Source organism: Budorcas taxicolor, chromosome 5 (genome assembly GCF_023091745.1).
Source record: "Budorcas taxicolor isolate Tak-1 chromosome 5, Takin1.1, whole genome shotgun sequence".
NCBI lineage: Eukaryota > Metazoa > Chordata > Mammalia > Artiodactyla > Bovidae > Budorcas > Budorcas taxicolor.
Window position 1 is genome coordinate 101,835,797 of NC_068914.1, and position 22,963 is coordinate 101,858,759.

General features: G+C 47.3%; 1 protein-coding gene across 4 annotated transcripts; it reads right to left on the reverse strand.

Moving 5' to 3' along the window:
* Window positions 1-77: 77 nt before the first annotated feature.
* DGKA (diacylglycerol kinase alpha) lies at window positions 78-21,314 on the reverse strand. Of its 4 annotated transcripts, XM_052639543.1 has the most exons (24): window positions 21,287-21,314; window positions 16,472-16,586; window positions 15,980-16,053; window positions 15,526-15,658; window positions 15,183-15,257; window positions 14,755-14,804; window positions 14,110-14,184; window positions 13,801-13,920; window positions 13,576-13,690; window positions 12,455-12,543; window positions 12,205-12,324; window positions 11,910-12,008; window positions 11,649-11,732; window positions 11,387-11,460; window positions 11,040-11,114; window positions 10,557-10,642; window positions 10,377-10,466; window positions 2,323-2,483; window positions 1,946-2,010; window positions 1,622-1,712; window positions 1,132-1,330; window positions 890-1,010; window positions 637-697; window positions 78-381 (listed from the first exon to the last, which is right to left on the reverse strand). In XM_052639543.1, the coding sequence occupies exons 2-24, from the start codon at window positions 16,533-16,535 to the stop codon at window positions 298-300; spliced, it is 2,205 nt and encodes a 734-aa protein (XP_052495503.1). In that variant the 5' UTR covers window positions 16,536-16,586; window positions 21,287-21,314; the 3' UTR covers window positions 78-297. The 4 variants fall into 4 exon arrangements, with proteins under 4 accessions (XP_052495503.1, XP_052495504.1, XP_052495502.1 ...); XM_052639544.1 differs by lacking the exon at window positions 11,040-11,114; XM_052639542.1 differs by lacking the exon at window positions 21,287-21,314 and having other exon boundaries at window positions 16,472-16,871.
* Window positions 21,315-22,963: the final 1,649 nt, after the last annotated feature.

Below are 22,963 nucleotides of genomic sequence, written 5' to 3' on the forward strand. Positions count from 1 at the left end.
CACTTACTTAACAGCTATCCCAGTGGGGAAAAAAGTTCATTTTATTCAGATGAGGCACTTTCAATGTATTATTTGTGGTGTGTGTGTGTGTGTGTGTGTGTGTGTGTGTGTGTGTATGTGCGCGCGCGCACATATGCATGGGGAGTAGTGGAGGTGGTGCAGGATAATAAATACTGTGAGGGTGAAGGAACACCCCCCTGAGCTAGCAGGAGGGTGTGGCAGCAATTTACAGAGCCTGGGGAGGACAGTCCAGGGACAAGGAGGTTCACAGCTGGCTTGGAGGCTGAGATGTCCCCATCAGCACAAGAAGCCAAAGAAATTGGAGGAACGAGGGGGTGGGCCCACGAGCATGGGCATCTGGTTCCTGTGGGTGATCTTGATCTGGAAGGGAAGGAAGGACATTCAGAGGCAGGACCTGGTGCCTTGGGGCTACAGCAGCAGAGACTTGGGGGAAAATCTGTTCAGGGTCCTAGAGAGGCCACAGTTGGAAGGCCAGGGGCTGAGAAATCAGGCTTTAGGAGGAAGGTGCACAGGGGAACTTCAGGCCTCAGAAGGAAGTAAAGAATCCATGGAATGGAAATTTAGGATCCACAGAGCCCGGGGGTTCAGTTTCTGGCAGGCATAGGCAATACTCACTGTACAAGGTGTCTGCATCCAGGGTTCTCCGTCAATTTGCATGGGGAGGGTTTTTGTGGTGCTGTGTAAGGTCAAGACAAATTGGTGGCGGCCTCTTTGCCAGCTGAGTACCACAACTCTGTTCCCAGGTTGGCTTTTAGCCCCTTTGTTACCAAGGAAGATCTGGGACAGGCCCTCCCCACCATTCCCATAACCTGTCTGCTTTCCTGGCCCTACTCCTTCCCTCAGAGACCCCAGCTGGAGTTTTTCTTACTGGAAGGTGATCTCAGAGCACTTGGCCAGCCGATGTCCAGCATTCTTGAGCTTGGTATAGATCTGGCCTATCTCAATTGCACCCTCCAGCCCCACTACTTCCAGCCGCTTGTCACTTAGGTCTGTGGGGTAGGAAGCAGGGAGATAGGTTTTGTAGAAGGCAGGGTGCCACCAAAGAGTCATACCTTGCCCTTAGTACCCCCAACCCACCCCCAACTCAGCTCCCAAGGCTGCTCCTCTTACCTGGTACACAGGTCTTCAGAATATCAGGGTCGGTGATGACTTTGGCAGTAGCACCTAAGGCCTGGTTGATCCCATGGATATCGCCATGTGGTCTCTTGGTGTCACCCCAGAGATTGGAGCCACCATGTGTGCTTGGGATGTTCAGCACTGCAATGCCTTCTAGGGACTGGTTGCTCAGATCCAGTGGTTTCCCACAGATCTGAGATGGGGAGAGCACAGATCCTTGCCTCATGGCATCACAATGGCCGTGCCCATTCCCTCCACCAGGTAACACACAGGGAAGGCTAAGATGTGGAGGTTTGTAATGGGTGGAGAGAATGAGGGGGACTGGTGTTTCTTGAGTACTTGGGAAATCAGGATTAGAGAGCTGAGAGGTCAAAGTATAGGTTCAAGAATATGGGAAGTTCCTGAGGGCTCCTGCGGAGGGTGAAATTATTAATAAGATACAAGAAGCTGAAAAGGATGTGGGGTTGGTTCTCAACACACCCACCTCAACTGTCAAAGATTCCTCCAGCTTTTTGCACGTTGAGAAGATAGATTCAGAAGTGGCAAATTCGAAGTACCATAGCTTGTTCTTCATTCTGTGTTGGCCCCAATGCCAGGCCCAGGAGGGACGGGACAAGTTATACAGTGCTGGCAGAGGTGGATTAAGTGACAGGGAAGGGCATCAACCCCCTAACTGCTGTCCCAGCAGGAACAGGGAAGCTTGGTCAAGGGGCTTCCTAGAAGTGTCACTGCCCACTGAAGCATGGAGTCAAACTTGGCCAAAGCTGGTCCTTGCCACTGTGTATGCCCATACTCTCCCTTCCCTCACCTGCTGTTGAACTTCTCAGGATATTTCTCTCGCATGATGTGGAATCGGTGAGCAATAGAGGCATCCTGGGGAGTCCAGGGCAAGTAAGATCAGAGACTGCCTCCTTTCTCAGCACAGAACCCTCTCTCTTTCACTCTCCAGTTTGGGAGTGATACATCCCATGTTCTCTTCTTGCAAATCACACCACTATCCCCCAACTCCTCATTTCCCTGTGTCATGGCTCCCTTAGCCTCTACCTTCCTTTTCTGCCCTCTTCTAGCCTTTCCCTGCTTGACCCCAACTCCTCTCCCTCCCCTGCCCCTGCCCTCTTCTAGCCTTTCCCTGCTTGACCCCCACTCCCTCCTCTCCCTCCCCTGCCCATGCCCCACTCTACTGACCACACCGATGGAGAAGTAGTTATTGATGATTTGAAAGGGGACTGGGTCACTCTTTTCTTCAGTTTGTTGGGGTATCACCTCCACAGACCATCGATCCATATGTACCACCTTACTTGTCTCTAAATCCTTGAGGATCTTCCCCAGATTCTGTCCCTCATATCCTAAGGATGGGGGAGAAAACAGGTTAGTACTAAGCCCTGGGTCCCAGAGGAGGGAACTCCTCTAAGCTCCCAGATCCACAAATTCTCAGGGATACTATGCTCTTGTGCTGCAGACCCTACCAGCCCTAAGCACAAAAGGGCAGGGTGCTCAGTCACAGCTTCCATGAACCAGTCTTAAGGTCAGACACTTACTGACCCTTTTCTCCACACTGTCACTGTCATGGAGGGCGAAAGTTTCCAATGGGTGTGCACATGTAACAATAATGCCAAAGTTCATCTGGAAAAGTAAAGAAAATTGCCAGGAAAACGAAAAGCGCTGAAAAAGATGAGTGATGAATGGGAATGATCTCTTTCTCTCATGCTTTCTCTTCTCCCAGAGAGAACACAGTATAAAGCAACAGTATCAAAACAGGCTGATACTGGCATGAATGCCATGAATAGAGTAAAAAGTTCAATAGTAAAGGACAGAGTGCCCCAGAAATAGACTCGAATGTATGTGGGAATTTAGTATATGATGACATTTCAAAGAAATGGAAAAAAAAAGATTATTCAGTAAATGGTGCTGGATGTAGAAGTAACAACCCCTGATGCTAAAATAAATTCAAGATGGGTCAAAGGATTTAAATGTAACCAAAATTTGTACTAGCAGAAAACATGAGTGAATGTTTTATCATTTTTGAGTGGAAAAGCCTTAAAGCATAGTATAGCCTAGATGGGCGGGGCGAGAATGGCTATATGTATATGTATAGCTGAGTTCCTTTGCTGTCCATCTGAAACTATCACAACATTGTTAATCAGCTGTATGCCAAAAATATATAAAATTTTTTATTTTCTAAATATTTTTATAAAATAAAAAATTAAAAAAACATAGTACAAAACTTAGAGCCAAATAAGAAGGCCAATAAATCCAATCATATTAAAATTAAATTAGAAATTTCTGAAATCAAACAAAAGTTAAGCAAATATATTTGGAATTTTCAAAATTGACATAAAATAAACAGAAATAGTCCTGACCAAAAGAAAAAAAGGCCCAAACATACAACTTCTGTATGGTTAAATAAACACACACCTTTAAAAAAAGACAAACTGGGAAAAAGTACCTGTAGCACATATAACAGACTAATTTATCCAACATTTGAAAAGTACTTACAAAACACTATATTCAAAAAGTCAATAGAAAAATGGGCAAACAACTCAAGCCAATCACAGAAGAAAAAATATGTATGGCCAATATGCTTATTACAGATGCTTAGTATTACTAGTCACTAAAAGAATTTTAAATTAAAACTGTAAAGTAGTTAACTTTTTGTTGCCTATGAGATCGACAAATTATAAAGAGGCTGAGAAAACCAAGTGTTAATGGGATTATGAATAAACTGGCACTCTCATCTGCTGTTAGTTGGAGCATAAATTGGTATTTCATTTTTGGAAAACAATTTGGCAACTTTTATTGAAATGTTATCAAAACTGACACAGCAATTCCACTTTCAGGAATTTCTCCTCCAGAAACACAAATGTATATAGAGATGGATGGATGTACAAGGATTTTTGCTGAGGTACTCACTCTCTAAAACAGCAAAAAAAAAAGAAAAAAAAATTCTAAATATTCATTAGGAGGGGAAAGCTATATAAATTATGCCAAATCCATGCCATGAAATAATGTGCTGCTATTATAATCTGAATCAAATCTCTAAGAAATAACTTGGAAAGTTCCCCAAGACATATTCAAAGAAAAAAGAAGTGCCAGGACAGTGTGTGATCCCATTTGTTTGTTTAAAAGCTCTGTGTGTTTGTGTAAACAGAAAAATGAGTGCAAATAGGGAAGAGTGGTTATCTCTGGGGAGGAATGTGGAATTTGGTGAGGGGGTAGGGAAGAGGAAACTTTTATGTGAAGACTCACATATTTTACTTTTTAAAATCTTTCACAGTGAAAATGTACTGATGCAATATTTGTATAATTTTTAAAAGATAAAATAATCAGTAAAATGTTTATACTCTTTGAGCCAGCAATTCCACTTTTAGAAATCTCTCCTAGAGAAATTCTCACAGCTGTGTACAGAGATAGATTGTAGCATGGTATGTGATTAAAAAATTGAATGCTACCCAGATGTCTATCAATATGAGACTAGTTAGGAAGTTCCCTGGTTGTCCAGTGGTTAGGACTCGATACTTTTACTGCCAAGGCCCAGGTTCAGTCTCTGTTTGGGGAACTATAATCCTGCAAGCCTCATGGTATGGTCAAAAAAAAAAGGGGGGGTGGTGGAGGGGGCTACTTAAATAAATTACGGCATATTCACACAATGGAATGCTGCTCAGTAGTAAGAAAAAGTGAGGCGAACCTGACCGTATTGAAATATGATAACTAAGATGAACCGTTTATTTAAAATATAAAAGAAAAACATCAATAAGGACACGGCAACCCACTCCAGTATTCTTGCCTGGAGAATCCCATGGATGGAGTAGACTACACAGTCCACGGGGTTGCAAAGAGACAACTGAGCGACTTAACTAACTAACTATTACTTAAATACATATTAGTATGTGTCTAGAGAGAAAAATATGGAAGAACAGACTCCAAAACTTGAGGGAGTAGATTCCAGGGAACTTTCATTTTCTTGGCAAGTATATCTGAGATGATCAAACCTGTGCTTCTTGCAGTGGAAGAATGGAGTGTTAACCACTGAACCACTGGGGAAGTCCTGAATTATTATTATTATTATTTTACCATGTGCATGTATTATTTTTGTAATCAGGAAAAAAATAAGATTAAAAAAATATCTTCACTTCCTCACATGTCATCAATGGTTCAACCCACTATAATTTGCCTTTCTCAATACCACCCTGTGAAACTCTTCTGGCAAAGACTGCCAGTGATTCCTGCCAAAACCAACAGTATATCTTTACTTCTCATTTTAATTCATGAAACTCCTCACTTAGCCTTTAAAATACCACCAAATTACAGAGGACCTATTCTGTTTTTTCTTAGTCTCTGTGGTAAGCAAAACAATGGCCCTTCAGGGAAGTCCACAACCTAATCTACAAAATTGGCGAATAAATGGCAAAAGCGACTTTGCAGACAAGATTAAACTAAGGACTTTAAGGTGAGGAGATCATCCTGGATTATCTGGCTGGGCCCTGTGTAATCACAGGGCTCATTATAAGGGAAGTGAAGTCGCTCAGTCGTGTCCAACTCTTTGTGACCCCATGGACTGTAGCCTACCAGGCTCCTCTGTCCATGGGATTTTCCAGGCAACAATACTAGAGTGGATTGCCATTTCCTTCTCCAGTGGATCTTCCCGACACAGGCTTGGAACCCAGGTCTCCCGAATGGTAGACAGATGCTTTACCATCTGAGCCATGAGGGAAGTCCATTATAAGTGAAAGAAGGCTACAAGAGAGAAGAATCATGGAAGGAGATATGACAAAGAAGCAGAGCTTGGAATGATAACACTGTTGGTGGGAAGGTGGGCCATGAGCCAGAGAACGCAGGCAGCCTCTAGTAACTGGAAAAGGCAAGGCGAGGGATTCTCCCCTAGAGCCTCTAGAAAAAAATACAGCCCTGTATTATATTGGAATATAGCCAATTAAGAATGTTGTGATAGTTCCAGCCATATACATACATGTATCCATTCTCCTCCAAACTCCCCTTCCATCCAGGCTACCACATAACAGTGAGCAGTTCCCTGTGCTATTCAGAAGGTCATTGCTGGTTATCCATTTTAAACATAGCAGTGTGTACATGTTGATTCCAAATGTCCTAACTATCCCTTCCCCCAACTCTTCCCCCCGGTTACCATAAGTTTGTCCTCTAAGTCTCTGAGTATGTTTTCACCCCTGCCACGATTTTAGCTCAGTGGAAATGATTTTGTATTTGTGCCCTCCAGAACTGTTATGATAATAAATCTGTGTTGATTTAAGGCACCATGGTGATTTGTTACAGCAGCAATAGGACACTAATACAGACTCCTTTAATAATTCATCTTCTTCTGTTCAACCTTTAAATAGAATGTTTACCAGGATCTGGCTGTCCTTATCTACCTTCTCTTCTTATCTCTTTCCCTGGGTAACTAGTCTCCTCTGAGGACATCAATTATCTCTTTGGAGCAGATGTCTCTCAAACACGTATCTTCAGCCCTGACTTCTCTCCTAAATTCCTAAAGTCAAGTTCTAACTACCCACCACACATCTCCATCTGGGGGCTCCACTGATACCTGAACTCAATATATCCAAAACAGAATCTACCTTTCTTCCTTAAATTGGTCCTCCTTCTAAATTCCCTGTCTTAATAAATAGTACCCCATCTGCTTAGTTCACAAACCTGGAAAATGTCTTAGACTTGTCTTCACCTCATCCCCCACAGTCTATCAGTACCAAGTACTGTGGCTTCTCCCTCATGACTCCACTGGTCATGCTGCCTTTGCTTCTGTGTTCATCTTCTCTTGACTGTGTACTGTGCTCAGTGTCCAACTCTGTGCGATCCCATGGACTGTAGCTCACCAGGCTCCTCTGTCCATGTCATTTTTCGGGCAAGAATACAGGAGTGGGTTGTTGTTTCCTCCTCCAGGGGCTCTTCCCAACCCAAGGATCGAACCTCCATCTCCTGTGTCTCCTACATTGCAGGCACATTCTTCACCTACTGAGGAATCAACTAGACTACTGCAATTGAGGTACTGCTTCCTGCCTCCAATCCATTCTCCATAGAGCTCCCAGAGCAGTATTCCTTTCATCAATCCCTCTTCGAATCTTAGGATTTTTTCATTAGTGCTGTATTCAAATAATTATTTTCATGGTTCAGATGGAATTAGCAGAAACTGCTATGAGGTCTCATCTGCAAAGCACAAAGTGAAAGGACATCCCTGGTGGTCCCAGGGCTAAGACTCTGAGCTCCCAATGCCAGAGGCTGGGGTTCAATCCCTGGTCAGGGAACTAGATCCCGCACGCCACAACGAAGGGTGTGCATGCTGCAACTAAAGATCCTGCATGCCACAACTAAGATTGGGTGCAGCCAAATAAATAACTAATAAATAAAATAATTGTATGTTTCTTTAGAAAAAAAAAAAGAGTGAAGATTCAAAGTTCATGATTTCAAAGAGTCTAATACTGCAATGAAACCAAAGTCAGGAATTTCCCTGGTGGTTCGATGGTTAAGAATCTGCTTTCCAATGCACGGAACACGGGTTTGGGAAGATTCTCATGCCTCAGGGCAATTAAACCCGTGTGCCACAACTACTGAGCCGGCACCTAGAGCCCATGCTCCATAACAAGAGAAGCCTTGCAATGAGAAGCCTGTGTAACACAACTAGAGAGTAACCCCTGCTTGCCGCAACTAAAGAAAAGCTCAAGTAGCAACGAAGACCCAGAGCAGCCAAAAAAAGAAAAAAAGACCCAGTGCAGCCAAATAAAATAAATAAATGTTTGGAAAAACAGTAACTGTAATGAAAAAAGAAACAAAGTCAGATGTTGAGAATTTAAGAATACCCCTCCAAAAATGGTCACATGTTTACATACAAGATTCAAATGACTATATACAGAGATATTTCTACTTTCTGGAGTAATATTTTATATGAAGAGTAATTTTGGACTTCCCTCGTGGCATAGTGGATAAGAATTCTCCTGCCAATTCAGGAGACACAGGTTTGAACCCTGGTCTGGAAAGATTCCACAGGCTGCAGAGCAACTAAGTCCATATGCCACAACTATTGAGCCCATGTGCTCCAACCACTGAGCCTGAGAGCCACAGCCACCGAAGCCTGCACGCCTAGGGCCTGCGCTCTGCAACAAGAGAAGCCACCACAGCGAGAAGCCTGAGCACCACGACGGAGATGGCCCCTGCTCGCTGAGACCAGAGAAAGCCCTTGCAAAAGCAACGAAAACCCAGCGCAGCCAAAAAAAAGTTTATTACATACAAAGTAATATTACATATTACTTTGAGGAGAAGGGGACGACAGAGGATGAGAAGGTTGGATGGCATCACTGACTCGATGGACATGAGTCTGAGCAAACTTCGGGAGTTGGTGATGGACACGGAAGCCTGGCGTGCTGCAGTCCATGGGGTCCCAAAGAGTCGGACACAACTCAGTGACCGAACTGATAGAAAGTAATATATATGTATATATATATATACCTATATATATATTTCATGAGTTCCAGAGCTCCTCATGGTTCAGAGATGGTACATTCAAATGCCTCAGAGGCTAGAGAGGTAAAGTGAATGAGTAGCAGGGAGCTGAGAGGATTATGGTGAATTGAAGAATACATGACCCATTTTTAGATAGAGCCAAGGTCAAAAAAGTTTAAAACTTTGCAAGGCAAACATCCTAGTATGAAACAGCACGAATCATGTCTGTGGGCTGTCAGCTTTCAGTGTCTGGTAGGATGAAGTTAGAAACTCCGCAGCATTCATGACCCTCCGTTATCTGAACCCCGCTTCAGTTGGTCTTCCCTCTCCCCACAGCCCACTGTGCGCCCTAGTCCCAGTCACAGTGAATGACTCACACTTCCCAAAACGCACCACCATGTTGTTTAGTGGCTCTGCTGATCTTACACAACTTCTTTCACCTAGAATACCTTTCTCTGTCCTTAGCAAGCTCCCATTCCATAATCTCCTGTGAGATCTCAAAGCTGGACTCTGAATCCAAGAGCCTCAACTCCAAGACAACTTCCTCATTCCAAGACAGTTTCAACCTTCCCTCACACTGACCTCTTTATCTATCAATACCATCCCTCAAACCTTCTCTTCTAAAAAAAGACTAGAAACGGGAGAGCCCTAAGGGGAATGTTGCAATAGACTTGGGAAAAAACTATGATGAATGAATGAATGATTTCTGACTGTAGTTGATCTTTGAATAACATAGGGGTTAATCTGAGTATAACTTATAGCCAGCCCTCCAAATCCACTGTTCCTCTGCATCTGTGGATACAACCAACCATGGACTCTGTAATCCTGTAACACTTACTACCAAAAAATATCTTCAGTAAGTGCATCAGCACAGTTCAAGATCATGCTGTTCAAGGGCCAACTGTAATTGGCTGAATAAATGAATGAGCCACAGCCAAGTTCCCTGCTAGCTTCATCACTCAGTATCTGGCTTAACTCTTGTACATAGCTCTTACATATAGCTCTTTCTTATTCCCACATTGTCTTCTCCACCCACATTTTCTTTGATTTTGAGCTCTAAGACCTGGGAGAAACAAAAGAGTATTTTCAAGATTATAGGGAAGAGGACTGTCACCCTTGACCCCTCAGGTCCTTGGCTTCTTCCAGAGCCGTCTTCCTTTGAGACGATCTACTTTAGGACCCACCTATCTGTGCCTCTCTTCTCCACCAACACTTTTTCTTCACCAGATGCCTAAATGCCTATTTTAAATTAAAAAAAAAAAAAAAAAACAAAACTTTTGGCTGCTCTGCATGGCATGCGAGATCTTAGTTTCCTAACCAGGGATTGAACCTGTACCCCCTGCAGTGGAAGCTTGGAGTCTGAACCACTGGACCACCAGAGACGTCCCCTAAATGCCTTCTCTATGTGCCTTCCCCTTCCTACCCAACTCCCTCACTCCCCTGTGCTTAGCTGCTCAGTCATGTCCAACTCTTTGTGACCCCATGTACTGTAGCCCACCAGGCTGCTCTGTCCATGGGGATTCCCCAAGCAAGAATACTGGAGTGGGTTGCCATACCCTCCTCCAGGGGATCTTCCCAACCCAGGGATCGAACCCAGGTCTCCTGCATTGCAGGTAGATTCTGTACTGTCTGAGCCACCAGGGAAGCCAATGATTACTGCAGTGGGTAGCCCATCCCTTCTCCAGGGGATATTCCTGACCCAGGAATCAAACTGGGGTCTCCTGCATTGCAGGCAGACTCTTTACTAGCTGAGCTACCAGTTTCTAACCACTTACCTCCTCCCCATCTTAGGCAACGAGCCAGATCATTTCCAGTGCCCAGGGGCAACACAGCAACAGGAGGCACAAAAGGCAAGTTGGCTTTGTCTGGGGAGGCAGGTGAGGAGATGGATGGAGAGAGTTAGCTCTGGAGGGACACTGCCCCGGGCCCAGCCTGAAGCCTCTCCCTTCACTGACCAATGGACTCTAGAATCCAGCCTACTGTGCCATCTCCGCCGCACACCAAAATCCTGTAATCAGGAACATCTCTGAAGAATCTGAGTCTGAGACAAAAGGTGAAAGGGAAAATGAGGAAGGCTATCAGGACTAAGTCTACCCAACTCTTGGACAGGCAGAGTAAGTACTTATTGTCTCTCATTCCTTATAATGCCCTTTCCCTTTGTCAAAAGACTTGCTTCTATTAAGGCTAGAAAAAGTACAACCTTATAACCACGCCTCAGTGAAGAGAGAGAAAGTTATCTCCTTCCATTGAGCACAGAGCAAAGATGAGCCAGAGAATTCAGGGTTGGGGGTACCCAGCAAAAGCAGCATTGTGAAGTCTGGTTTTCTGGGCTCCCTTGGCCCTTCCCTCCCAACATGCACTCTTTCCTGCTCTCTTCCAACGTACACAGAAAGGCAGACACACACAACCCTGTGATACAGCCCCTAATCTATCCTCACCCTGGCTCAGGACCATCCTTTAGGAGGTTGAACACCTGTCGAGGATTCAGCAGATACTGGAATTTCCAAAGCACCCTGTGTGGGGAAAAAGGAAAGCTCATGGAGGGGATGGACATTCTGTACTCCACTCTTTTTGTGTGGCATACAGAACCTTAGTTCCCCAAAAAGTGATGGGATCCCTGCCCCCCGCAGTGGAAGCTCAGAGTCTTAACCACTGGACCTCCAAGGAAGTCCCTATACTCCACACTCTTAATGTCCTTAAGGTATGTCCCCTCCATACATACAGATTCCCAACCTCTGCTGGTCTTCTCCCTCGATTTCACAAAGCCTATTCTATCTCTCCTCACCTCTCGCCTTGCTTCCCGCCACTCTTGGGGTTCACAAAGACCAGAAGTGGGTGGGTGTTAGAAACAGGATCAATCTGCATTGAGGGAAGAAAACAAGGATAAGGAAAGCAGGATTTTGTCAGAGTGAAGATGGACCCTAGAGACAGGGGCAGAGGGCTGGCTTCCCCCCAGAAGGCTTTCCCCTCCCCTCCCAGGTAGCAGGCTCCAACATCCAGGTTTCCTCCCATGAAGTCCCCACCATGAAGCCCTCTTGGCCCTGTACCCGCAGAGCCTCAGAAGTGCTCAAACTTAAATCATCCATGGTCTTCTGGCTTATTTTGCTAGTTTTACGTTCCTGTCCAGAGGCCTAGGAAGGGAAGGAGGCAGAGGGAAGGAAAACTGGATTGTGTGACTCCATAAACAGATGAGTCTGACTTGAATCCTAGAAATATAGGCTCTCTGCTCTAAGCGACATTGTATGTGTCCGTGTTTGAAGTGGGGAAGCTCTCCTGCTCCCTTCCCAAGTGCTGCCCAAGAGTCTCACCAGGACGCTGGGATAGATGGAAGATGGAGGCAGGATGTGATCTCGGAGCAGCCCACAGTCACACTCATGGCCCATGGCTGGAAGGCAGTCATCATGGATCTGAAAGACAAGACAGGCATGGAGAGATCGTGAAGGGAACCCCATCACCTGTCAACTTGCAGTCTAGTACAACCAAGGCTGTTAGGGAGATGTGCTGGAGGAGGTGGGGGTGGGTGGTGCGGTGGCTGGGTGGGGTGGAAAGGCCAGCTCATTGAGGGGCCCAGAGCAAGGCTGGGCTGATAGCTCCCAAACTGACCTCTAGGTGGCACCACACACAATGCAGCCCAACCAGACTGTGGTAGATCCGGATCTTTTTCTGACAGCGGTCACACCGTCCAGATTCACAGCCTCCTCGCACCCACACGTGTGATTGGACCTTGGGGAGAAAGGCAATCTCTTGTCTGAGAGGGTCTGAGGCAGGGACTCGGGGAAGGTCTCAGGGCAGCAATGGTTATAACCCAGGACCAGGATGTGGGTGGTGATTGAGTGGGCATGGGATCACTCACACCAATGTCCTTCCGAGACTTGGCGTAGGTGCTGACTTCACAGGGCAGGGCCTTCATGGCACACTGGTCGTGAACGATGTATTTACAGACTGGGCCAGAGGGAGAAAGGTCAGTACCTTAGCTGCTGCCCTCATCCCTTATTTCCTCCTTACCTGGGGGCCAGGCAGCATCACTCATTGCAGCTGACGTCTAAACCCTTGCTGTGAGGGTGTGGCACAGAATTAAAGTTTGGGGTGGACTTGGACTTGGACTCACCTCCAAGACCTGGGTCTTTTGCTCACTCTTCCCCCTGAAAGAGCAATTGCTACCAAATGCTCAACCCCACTCCATTCACGTGTCAAGAAACTGAGCTGGATGATGTAAAAGGATGCCCAGATATAACACCACCAAAAATAATAGCTAATTTTTATTGCAGACTTAATAGTAGGTACAGGCAGTGAATGAAGTACTTTTCTGGCATCAACTTATTTAATGCTCATATTACCTCATCTTCAGTTGAAGAAACTAAGACTTAAAGATGTTATGTGGCTAGACCTGGACGCAACTTAAATCTCCATGGATAAAGGACTGGATAAAGAAGACGTGCTATGTATTTACAATGGAATATTACTCAGCCATTAAAAAGAATGAAAGAATGCCATTTGCAGCAACATGGACCTAGAGAATGTCATATGAGTGAAGTAAGTCAGACAGAGAAGGAGAAATATCATATGACATTCCTTATATGTGGAATCTAAAAACAAAATGATACAAATGAACTTATAAAACAGAAAGAAAGTCACAGACTGAATGCGTGAACTTATGGTTGCTGGGGAGAAGGGACAGTTAGAGAGTTTGGCAAGGTCATGTACACACTGCTATATTCGAAATGGATAACCAACAAGGACCTATTGTATGGCACATGGAACTCTGTTCAATGTTATGTGCCAGCCTGGATGGGAGGGGGGTTGTATGGCTGAGTCCCCTTGCTGTTCACCTGAAACAATCACAACAAGGTCATATAACCAGTCACTGGCAGAGCCCAGGATTCAAACCCAGGTCTCTCGGAGTTCAGAGCACCGTGTTCCCAAAGATAGCTGGGCTGCCCCTCTGCTCCCACACTTCTAGGCCCCATCACTCACGGTTACAGCTCAGCCCCTGTTTGCCAAGACCAATGCTCGACTCGCACAGGTTGCAGTAGACTGGTCGGGGGAATCTCTTGGGTCTCCACATGTGCTGCCCATTGTCCTTCAGGGTCTGGGAGGGCACAGCAGACACTAGGGAATGTCTAAGCCCTTAGAGCCAACTTTGGCAAGCACAACCCAAGACAACTGTTTTACCCATCCTCACAAATCTCTCCTACTCACCATCTCCAGGCCCAGCAGCACGAGCAGTGGCACGGTGGTGGCCCCAGCCCGGAGCCACTCAGCTAGGGAGACAGAGCCACTGCCATCATAGTCAATCGCTTTCATCATCTCTTGAAGAATCTGAGCAGAGAAGGCAGGGAGGTAGACTTTTGGGGTGAGTAACCCCTCACTTCTACTGCCCCCTAGGACACTCAGCCTAGCCATCCTAGCCGAGGGCAACCAAGCTGCCTGTCAGAAATGGGGGAGGACAAATAAAGGACTGACTAAGGAGGAAGTATAAGAAGGGACATGCAGAAGGGACTGCCTTACCGGCCTCAGCTCAGACACATCCCAATCCAGGTATTCAGCCATTCGCATCATCTGTATGATGATTCTGTCCACTTCCTGGGGGCCAAGAGGGTAAGAGCCATAGCCATATCCCACCTCACTACCACTGTCCAAACTCTCTAGAGATCAAGGTTCCACCCACAGACCCCCTCTCATTCTCAAGTGCCTCCGCCAAGTAAATGAGTGCCTATGTGTTTATCTTTGCAAAAGAGTCCCCAAATCATGTCTTCAGCATCCGCTTTAGGCGTCAAGAGCTTGGGTTTTGGTTGTTTAGTTTGCTAAGTCATGCCCAACTCTTTGTGACCCCATGGAGTATATATAGCGCACAAGGCTCCTCCATCCATGGAATTCTCTATGTAAGAATACTGGAGTGGGTTGCCATTTCCTTCTCCAGGAGATCTTGATCCAGGGATTGGACCTGAGTTTCCTGCACTGGCAGGCAGATTCTTTACCACTGAGCCATCAGGGAAGCCCCAGGAGCTTGGGACCTACTCCCAAATTTAGTCCTGGAGGACTCAGCTTCTCCCTCTAGCTTCCTCTTCTTAAGGTCCCGGAAGAGTTGGGACAGGAAGGCACAGACAAACGGACACATACTCCCTTGCCCAGCATACAGGTCCCCCAACTCACTGAGCTGTCCAGGATCCCATTTCTGTCCGTGTCGTACAGCTTGAAGGTGACTGTGGGGTGTTTTAGGGGTCAGTTTGTGAGGGATATCCAAAGAATTCATAACCGAATCCAGGGGAAACAAAGAGATAAGGAGAGACTGTTTGGATGAAGAATCCAGGACTTGGGGCTGGGGCTGGGACTGAGACAGGAGACAAAAAGGGAGGGGCAACAGTATACACCTCCCAAATCCCAAGAACATCCTAGGTCACCCACATGAAAATATACAAGACATGGAAACTAGGGTGACTCTGGTGGATGGCGTTAGGTGTAAGGAGTCTGGGGAAACAAAGGAAATGGGGCCCATTCTCTGACCCACCTTTGTCTGGCTAGGGAATGCCCTCTTTCCCTTCACCTTTCCTCCCCTCTCCCAGTCCAGAATGGCAACTCACACTCTAGCTTGTCTTCCGGCCGGCCACCCTCCAGAAGAGAAAAGTAGCAGGAGACGTCACTGAGACATACCACATCTGGTCACAAAAAGTGCAGCAGATCTCAGGTTGGGGCTCCCTCCATCTGGCTCTTCTCTTTTCCTTTGTTTGTTTCAACTCTCCCCTTTCACCTTTCACTTTTCTCCCTCTGGCTCCTAGACCAGCCTGGCTACCCTCTACCTCTCCCTCCCACCACCTTGCCCCCAAGATGTGACTCAATTCAACTCTTACTCCCCAAACTCCCACGTAATTTGACTTTTCTTCCGGGCTGGAGGCCCAGCCCAGTCCCACCCACGTGTGACCATACCTTCTCTTACAGTGTCTTCTATGTAGTAGCCAGTCTGGAAGGACTGAAACAGTGCCTGGCTTAGGTGATCTGGAACATTATCCACTTCCAGGTAGATTTTCAGGAATTGCTGGAACCCCTCGTATCCAATGGCCTGTGATGAGAGCAAGCATTACCCCAGGGAGATCTGCGGGATGGGAGTTGGGGACTGCATTGGGAGTGGTGGGGACATGACAATAAATGCAGAGAAGCATCCAAGGCAGGGGTGTGGTTTATTGGGCTAAGTCCTGAGTTCACAGAATCTCATTTTGTCCTAAAGTAACAGCTGCAGTAACCATGGGTGCTGGGAGAATCTGGAGAGAGGACAGTAAGGGTTCGGCCAGAATAATCCCTGGAAGTTGGGGATCCCAATCAAGTAGCAAAAACAAAGGTGGGAGGAATTGGTGAAGGAGACGATTTCCCAGTGGCCACTTACATCTCCTTGGAGATATTCAGCCATTTCACCATCCTCAAAGAGCTTTAGAACATCACTGACCTTTTTGGTGGAGTCTAGGAAGTGAAGAGAGGGAAGACAGCGTTATTCTGCTTCAGATTTTCCTACCCTCTGCCAGTTACCCCCCCAGACATCCAACTGGAAAGAAGATTCCAGCGAGATGAAAAAGAAATTTCAAGAAAAAACAGAGAAATACAGAGAGAAAAACCTTTCAGATCCTCCAAAGTGGTTGCCCTCTTTACTTCTCTTCTCTGAGATTTGAAGCAGGCAGTTAAGATTTAGAGAAGGTGACTAGAAAGCTAAGACCCCAGATGTCTCCCCATTTGCCTCCCCTCCTTCTCCCAGTCAGGCATATCTCAAGAGCATCCAGTCTCAAGGCCACTAGGGAAAAGAGGAGGGGCTGGGGGGAATGAGGAGGAGGGATTGTGTAAGGGTAAGGTCTCCAGGATTGAATGACTGAGAGGAAAGACTCACATTCCATGTATTTTTGCAGCTGGGCAAAATCACTGGGGCTTATTAGGCCCCTCTCCTTGGCCATCTTTCTTTTTTTCTTAAGGATGAACACAAAGGCAGCTTGGTTGTAGTACTTCTGGAAGATGACAAGAGCATGTGGAAGGACTGACCGACTCTCGGTGCCCTTTTGCTTCTGTCTGCTCCATTCATTCCCCACTCCTATTACTGTTTCTCTTCCTTCTGTGTCTCTGAGACCCTCCCCAAGTATCCTCCTTTCCCTGTTACTCTCCTTTGTGTCTCCATCTCTCCCTGACAGTGTCTGTTCTCTGTGTCTGTTTCTCTGACTCATCCTTGACTCCATCTCCAACATTTCTGGATCCTTCTCCAGCTCTCTGATTTCTCCCCGTCTGTCTTGATTCATCTCTTGACCACTCTCACTTCCTCGCCCCCACCCCCGCTTTCCTAGGCTACAGTGTCTCTTTGGGTGTGTCCTTTGGCCGCTTTTCTACCTTTTCTCCCTCCACCCCCAATCTCCGCAATCTCAGTTTCGGCCGGCCCTGAGCTCAGTCCCATCTCCCTTTCCTTTCGGGATCCGCAGTCCCGGCCCTGCGCTGGTTCTCACTGAGATGGCCGCACGCCTCCCGGGCCACGACCCCATATTGCTCCGCCTCCAGCCCTGGTCCCCAGCCCCGCTCAGCCACCACTCCCAGAGTCACCCACGCCCCGCAACGACCTCTAGCGCTTCTGACGCGCGCGACAAGAACCAGCTCTAGCCGGGCCCCCAGCCCCGGCCCCGGCCCCGCCTGTCTGCGTCCTGCGGAGCTCCACTGGGGAAGGGCGGGCCCCAGGCAGGAGACAAGTGGGAGGAGGTAGGGGAAGAAGGCGCTGAGCATCAGCCCCAGGACCTTTGTGCTGAGTGAAGGAGCTTTCTTTCCACCCTGCTAGGTTGGCAGTGTTTAGGGAGCCCAAGCATTCAGCTGTGGGACTCAGGAACCAAGGAGGAGCCATCGTGTGGATCATGACCACTGTTGACCCAGGGGCCAAGCTGCAGGGGGCAACTTGCCTTGAAGATTCAATAACAGCAGTAACAATAATAAATTACATTAGCATAGTACAGCTCCACTTTGGAGTCAGACAGAACTGGGGTTAGTCATATGGGGATTCCATTCTTAGCTCTGATACCATCGTGTGACTTGGGCAGGTTATATCTATAAAATGGGGAGAATGATGTCTATCTTTCATAGTTGCGAGGATTAAGTCAAATAATGTATGAGGAAAAAAAAGAAAAAGAATATGAAAAGTACCTAGTATAACACCTGGCATATATAGAAGGTCTATAAGGAATGGTAGTTATTATTGTATTAAGAAGTAAAATCAAACTCTATGAGATAAGAAATCATTGGTATAGCCATTCTATAGATGAAAAAACTGGAGCTCAAAGAGGTTGGGACTTCCCATGGCAGGTGACAAGTGGAGGCGCCAAGGCTCCAACCCGAGAACTGTGCGGTGCGTTGCCCCCTTACCCCCCTCCCCACTTCCCACACACCCGCACCCCCCTCTGTCCTTGTGTTCCACTCTCCCCTTCACACACTGCTTTCTAGTCTCACTGCCCTCCTTTTTGTTCCTCAAGCACAGGAAGTTCTTTCCTGCTCAGGGCCATGAGACTTACTGTTCTGTCTGCCTGGAACACCCTTCCCTGCTCTTGGCAGAGATGACTTCTTGCCTAAGCTGAAATGTCACCTCCTCCAAGAGACTTTTCCAGATCATTCTGTCCTAAGGCAGGCCCCCTCCTTTACATAGCAACCTCTTTTGTTTCCTTCACAGAACTTATCACAACTGGAAATTATCTTGTCAATTTATTTGCTTCTTTGTTTACTGTTTGTCATCTCCTACCAAAATGTAAGTTTCACAGGGCAGGAGCTTATCAGACTTGTTCACCACTCTGTCCTCAGTTCCTAATGCCCATCATGTTTTAAGTGTTCCGTAACAGTTGTACAGATAGTTGTATCGTATCAAGTTAGGGAGTCATATTTGGAGAATATTAATCCAAAAGTGATAAATGGGATGCTAGAACATCCATCTGGACAGCGAGGGGAATATGAGAAAACGTGGAGCACATGTGGTGGTGGTGGTGGTTTAGTTGCTAAGTCGTGTCTGACTCTTTGCAACCCCATGAACTGTAGCCCTCCAGGCTCCTCTGTCCATGGGATTTCCCAGGCAAAAATATTGGAGTGGGTTGCCATTTCCTCCTCCAGGGGATCTTCCCAATCCAGGGATTGAACCCAGGTCTCCTGCATTGCAAGCGGATTATTTACCACTGAGCCACTGGGAAGCCTGGAGCACATACAGTAGGTGCTAACTAATTATTTGTTAGATGATGAATGATGCTTAAAAGCCACTTACTTTGGTACTCAACCCAAGGCCCTGACCTTCTGTCTCACTTCTGCCCCCTTATTTAGGGTTGTTGGGGCAGGCTCAAGGAGGTGGTTAGGGCCCTCTAAAATTTCTTTTCTGATGATGCAAGAACCTTCTCTGCAGCCTCTGCATTTGGGACATCTCTGCCATATACCACCACATATAGCATTCCTATTCTGGACATTCTCTGGGAACACTTAGAAGCAGGTACTGAGACACTAATATTCTGAAGAAAGGACTCCACCCATCTGGCCCTTTCAATGACTGTAATCTAACTTCTCCTGCCAACAGATCTAATGAATACATAATTGTCTTATGGTTAATGGGGCCTCTATGGCTTAATTAGCCTCTGATTACCCCTGGGAATTCTTAGATGGCTCCAAGGTTCTAGGAAATGGAATCTGAGAGAGAAAATGACTGAGTGAGCAAGCAAGGGGCAAACAGGAAAGGCACAATGCTCCTCTCTTGCCTGTCTTTTCAAACCCTCCAGATCTTAAATGTAGTATATAGTAGAAGTTAAGAGAATGGATTTTTGAATTAGATAGGCATGGATTAGAATTCTAGCTCTTGGATGAGTTATTTCATCTCCCTGAACCTGTTTTCTTATCTGTAAAATGGGTACCTGGAGAAATCAGTCACCATGTGGAGATTAAACAAGGTAAAACATGCAATATACTTAGCAAATTGAATGGTACGGAGAAAGAACTCAATAAACATTAGCTTGTTGTTATTATACAAGGGTGGTACCTAGAGAAACATATCTGAATATTAGGAAAAATGATGCCTTGGACCCGGGATGGCATAAATTCCAAGGGACTCCCAGCGGCAGGGAAGCCCAGTTGTACAGCTTCCCACTTGTGCCATGTCTCAGGTACAGACATGTAATATCAAGATCCTGCACTTTGCCTCTGGGAGGGTGAGGAGGTGGCTATAGCAACTAAACGATCAGGGTCCGACGACACCTCTGGGCTGAGACCTTGGACATAAAGCCTCCTGGGATTTTTTCAGGTGTCCAGGGCCTTAAAAATCTGAAACAAGTCCAGTTTTGTCCTGCTCCATCCCAACCCTGAAGCTATAACCTGGGCTAGTCCAGGCGAATGCTAGGGCTGGGAGGGTGGGGTCTGCTGCCAGCCTGCCAGCTATTTGTGACTCACCCTTCCCTTCCCTCCTCTGGTTTCCCTGCCTGCCCCTACTAACTTGGGGTGAGAAAGTAAGAAGTTGACATGGAGGCAGAGAATCCTAGAACATCTTCCAAGCTGGGAGGCACCAACTCTCTTATTTTACAGAGGAGAAAACTGCGGCCCAGAGAGAGAACTACTCTCTCAAGTTCACACCCAAACTCTAGACATTCCATCCTTAGTCCATTCCATTAAATCTTAGTGTCTCTGGTCTTCTTCTAGATCTTATTTTAAACATTAAGTACTAAAATTGCTGGTAACTGAGAGATAAATATGATTTCCAAAGCCTGTGCTAACATTTAAAGTTTCTTTTTCACTTCAATACTCACGGCTCACGTTCAAAGTCATGTAGGTTTACCACTATGTCCCCAGAACACTCAAGCTGATCAGCAAGGAACCCCAAGGGGCAGGCACTCCTCTTTGACCGCCCAGAACAGATTACCTGGACTTCTGAATCCCTTAGCCATTCCAGGGTTTGCATCCTCCTCCTCTTTCTGAGGAGTGAGGGAGGGTCCCTTCTTTCCTGCCCATCCTTGCTATCAGTGACCCCTGAGAAGGAATCATTTGGCTTGAAGCCTTAAAATTTGTTAAGCTTCCACAAACATCGCAGACAGTAGTGTTGTCTGATTAAGGGGGTGCTCTTTGTGTGTGTGTGTTGGGGGGAGTGTCGCTGTGTAGTACAGGAGGAAGTTACAATGTTGGCATGGTTAGGGGATGTGGGTTCATATGGTTAGGAGGTTGGGAAGATGCCCGGTAATATTTGCATGCCTTCCTCCGTAAACCTCATTTTCCCAATTTAAAGGTGAAAAGTGGGATTCAGACCCAGGTAGTTTCAGAAACTTCCCGCTGACAGGTGTAGAAAGGAGAGGGGTGGGAAGCTGGGCACCAGGGGGCCAAACAAGTACCCTTCACCCGTGCAGCGCTGTGGAGGTTCCAAAGCCGAGTTTCCTCCGACTCCGGTCCCGAGGAGCCAGCTTCAGCATCCATCCGAGTAATCAGGGATCCGAGAGATGGAGGGGAAGGTATAGGGAAAACGCTGCCTATGGGGTTCTGGGCCAACCCTCCTGCTGCCCCCGGCTCCTGGCGCAAACCTTTCTAGCTACCCACTCCAGCTGTCACGCTTCCTCCTTCTCGGCCCAGCAGCCCTACCCTAGCCCATGGGGCGTCCCCTCCCGCGGCCTCCGACCCGACCCGCTCGAGTGCGGGAGGGTGGGAAGCGGCGCGGGGCTCGCGGGGTCTCTACCTTGCATGCGGAGGGCGCGCGGTCGGAGCTGGAGCGCCGGCGCGGGAGCTGGAGCTCGAGCTGGGCTGGAGGGGACGGGCCAGGCAGGCGCGGCCGCCGCGGGGCCGCCCCGCTCCTGACGACACAGCTGCCCGCCCCCCGCCCCGGCCGGCCCGCCCGCCAGCCGGCGGCCAGCGCCCCCAACTCGGGGAACTTCTAGTTTACCAGACCCGATTCCCTCCTCCCCAGATCCCCAGATCTCCAGGGCTCTGGTCTGTGCCACTTTCCCCGCATTCCAGCGCTGCTCATCTTCCCGCCCCGGTAACAGCTCTGTTTCTGTCTTTCCAGTAACTTACAGCTTCTCCCGGAATCCCAACCCAGGGAGGCAAAGATAGGTGGGAATGGGAGGGGGAGCCCCCTGATGAGACAGCTTAGCAGTTGCCCACTCAGCCACCGTCTCACCTTCTCCTAAATGCTGCCATCAGGGGACTTCCTTCCCAAGTACTTTCCGTCCACCATGGATTGAATTTATACTCAGGAGATGCTTCAGCAGCAAGGCCAGAGTGCCAAACTGCGCATCCTATGACCAAACACTTCCCTGCCACCACGGGCTCCACACTCCTTGACACAGTTTGAGAGAATGTCTACCTTTGCCTCCAGTTTTCTCACCTCCGTTAAACACAAACCCCAGATGTCTCAGATTTGTTTTCCCCAGGCTAAGAACAACTCCTCTCAAGACTCAGATTCTTCCCTTAATTCTGGGGTCAAGGTTCAGGTGCAAAGAGCATTTTCCTCTGTGTCCACCCTTTCTATATGCTCTAACCCTCTCACTTTACCTGCTGGCCTTGGCAGGTGGTGTGGAGGCCCTGGTCAAAAGTCGGGGTGAAAGGAGATCCTTTCAGCTTCTCCTGTTTGGAATCTGCTCCGAGTTAAGGCTATTGGGGCAGCATGGATGGTGGTGAGGCTGGTAGAGCAGGGGAGAAAGACAGCGGCCTAGGGACTCACTGGTAGGAACTGAGGACCCAGGCATCCAGCTCCCTGGCCCCGCCCCAACGCCGGTCTAACCCCATCCTACCCTTCATTGAAATAGGACACAGTAACAAAGGCTTGAGTTCCTGGAATCTTCCCTTTTACACCTGGTGGTAGAGAGTAGGGAGGGGGGAGCTCTGATTGGTAGGGTGTATTTGGGTGTTGTGTGTATGTTGTGCGTGTAAGTACACACATACACACGTGTCATATACACATATTTTTGGTGGGGGTTGCAGAGGAGAAGGAATGAATACATGAGGCCCTCTAGTGGAAACAGGGATCTAAGCAGCTGTTGACTTTTGAGACTTGGAAGAGAACCCTCCATTTTTATCAGAAATATAGCTGCTGAGTAATAGGGTTTGGAGTATTATTGTTGCATCTGAACTGGAGATCTGAGGTAGGGAGTGGAGACAGCCTGTCTCTGCTTCTGTCTCCCCTTTAATCTTAAAAAGACAAGAACCCTGCCACTCTCTATCCTTTGTCTCCCCTTCCTACATACCTCCTTATGGAATCACAAGCACTTTTGAAGGATTATTATGCATCAGGTCCTGTACTTTGTTTTGCAGAACTGCCAAAGACATAGCCCAGCTTAGGGACTGCACCAAAGAGTATGGGTATGTGTGTAAGCCATCCTGAATGATGTAAGAACAGGCTCCCATAGCCCCTCTT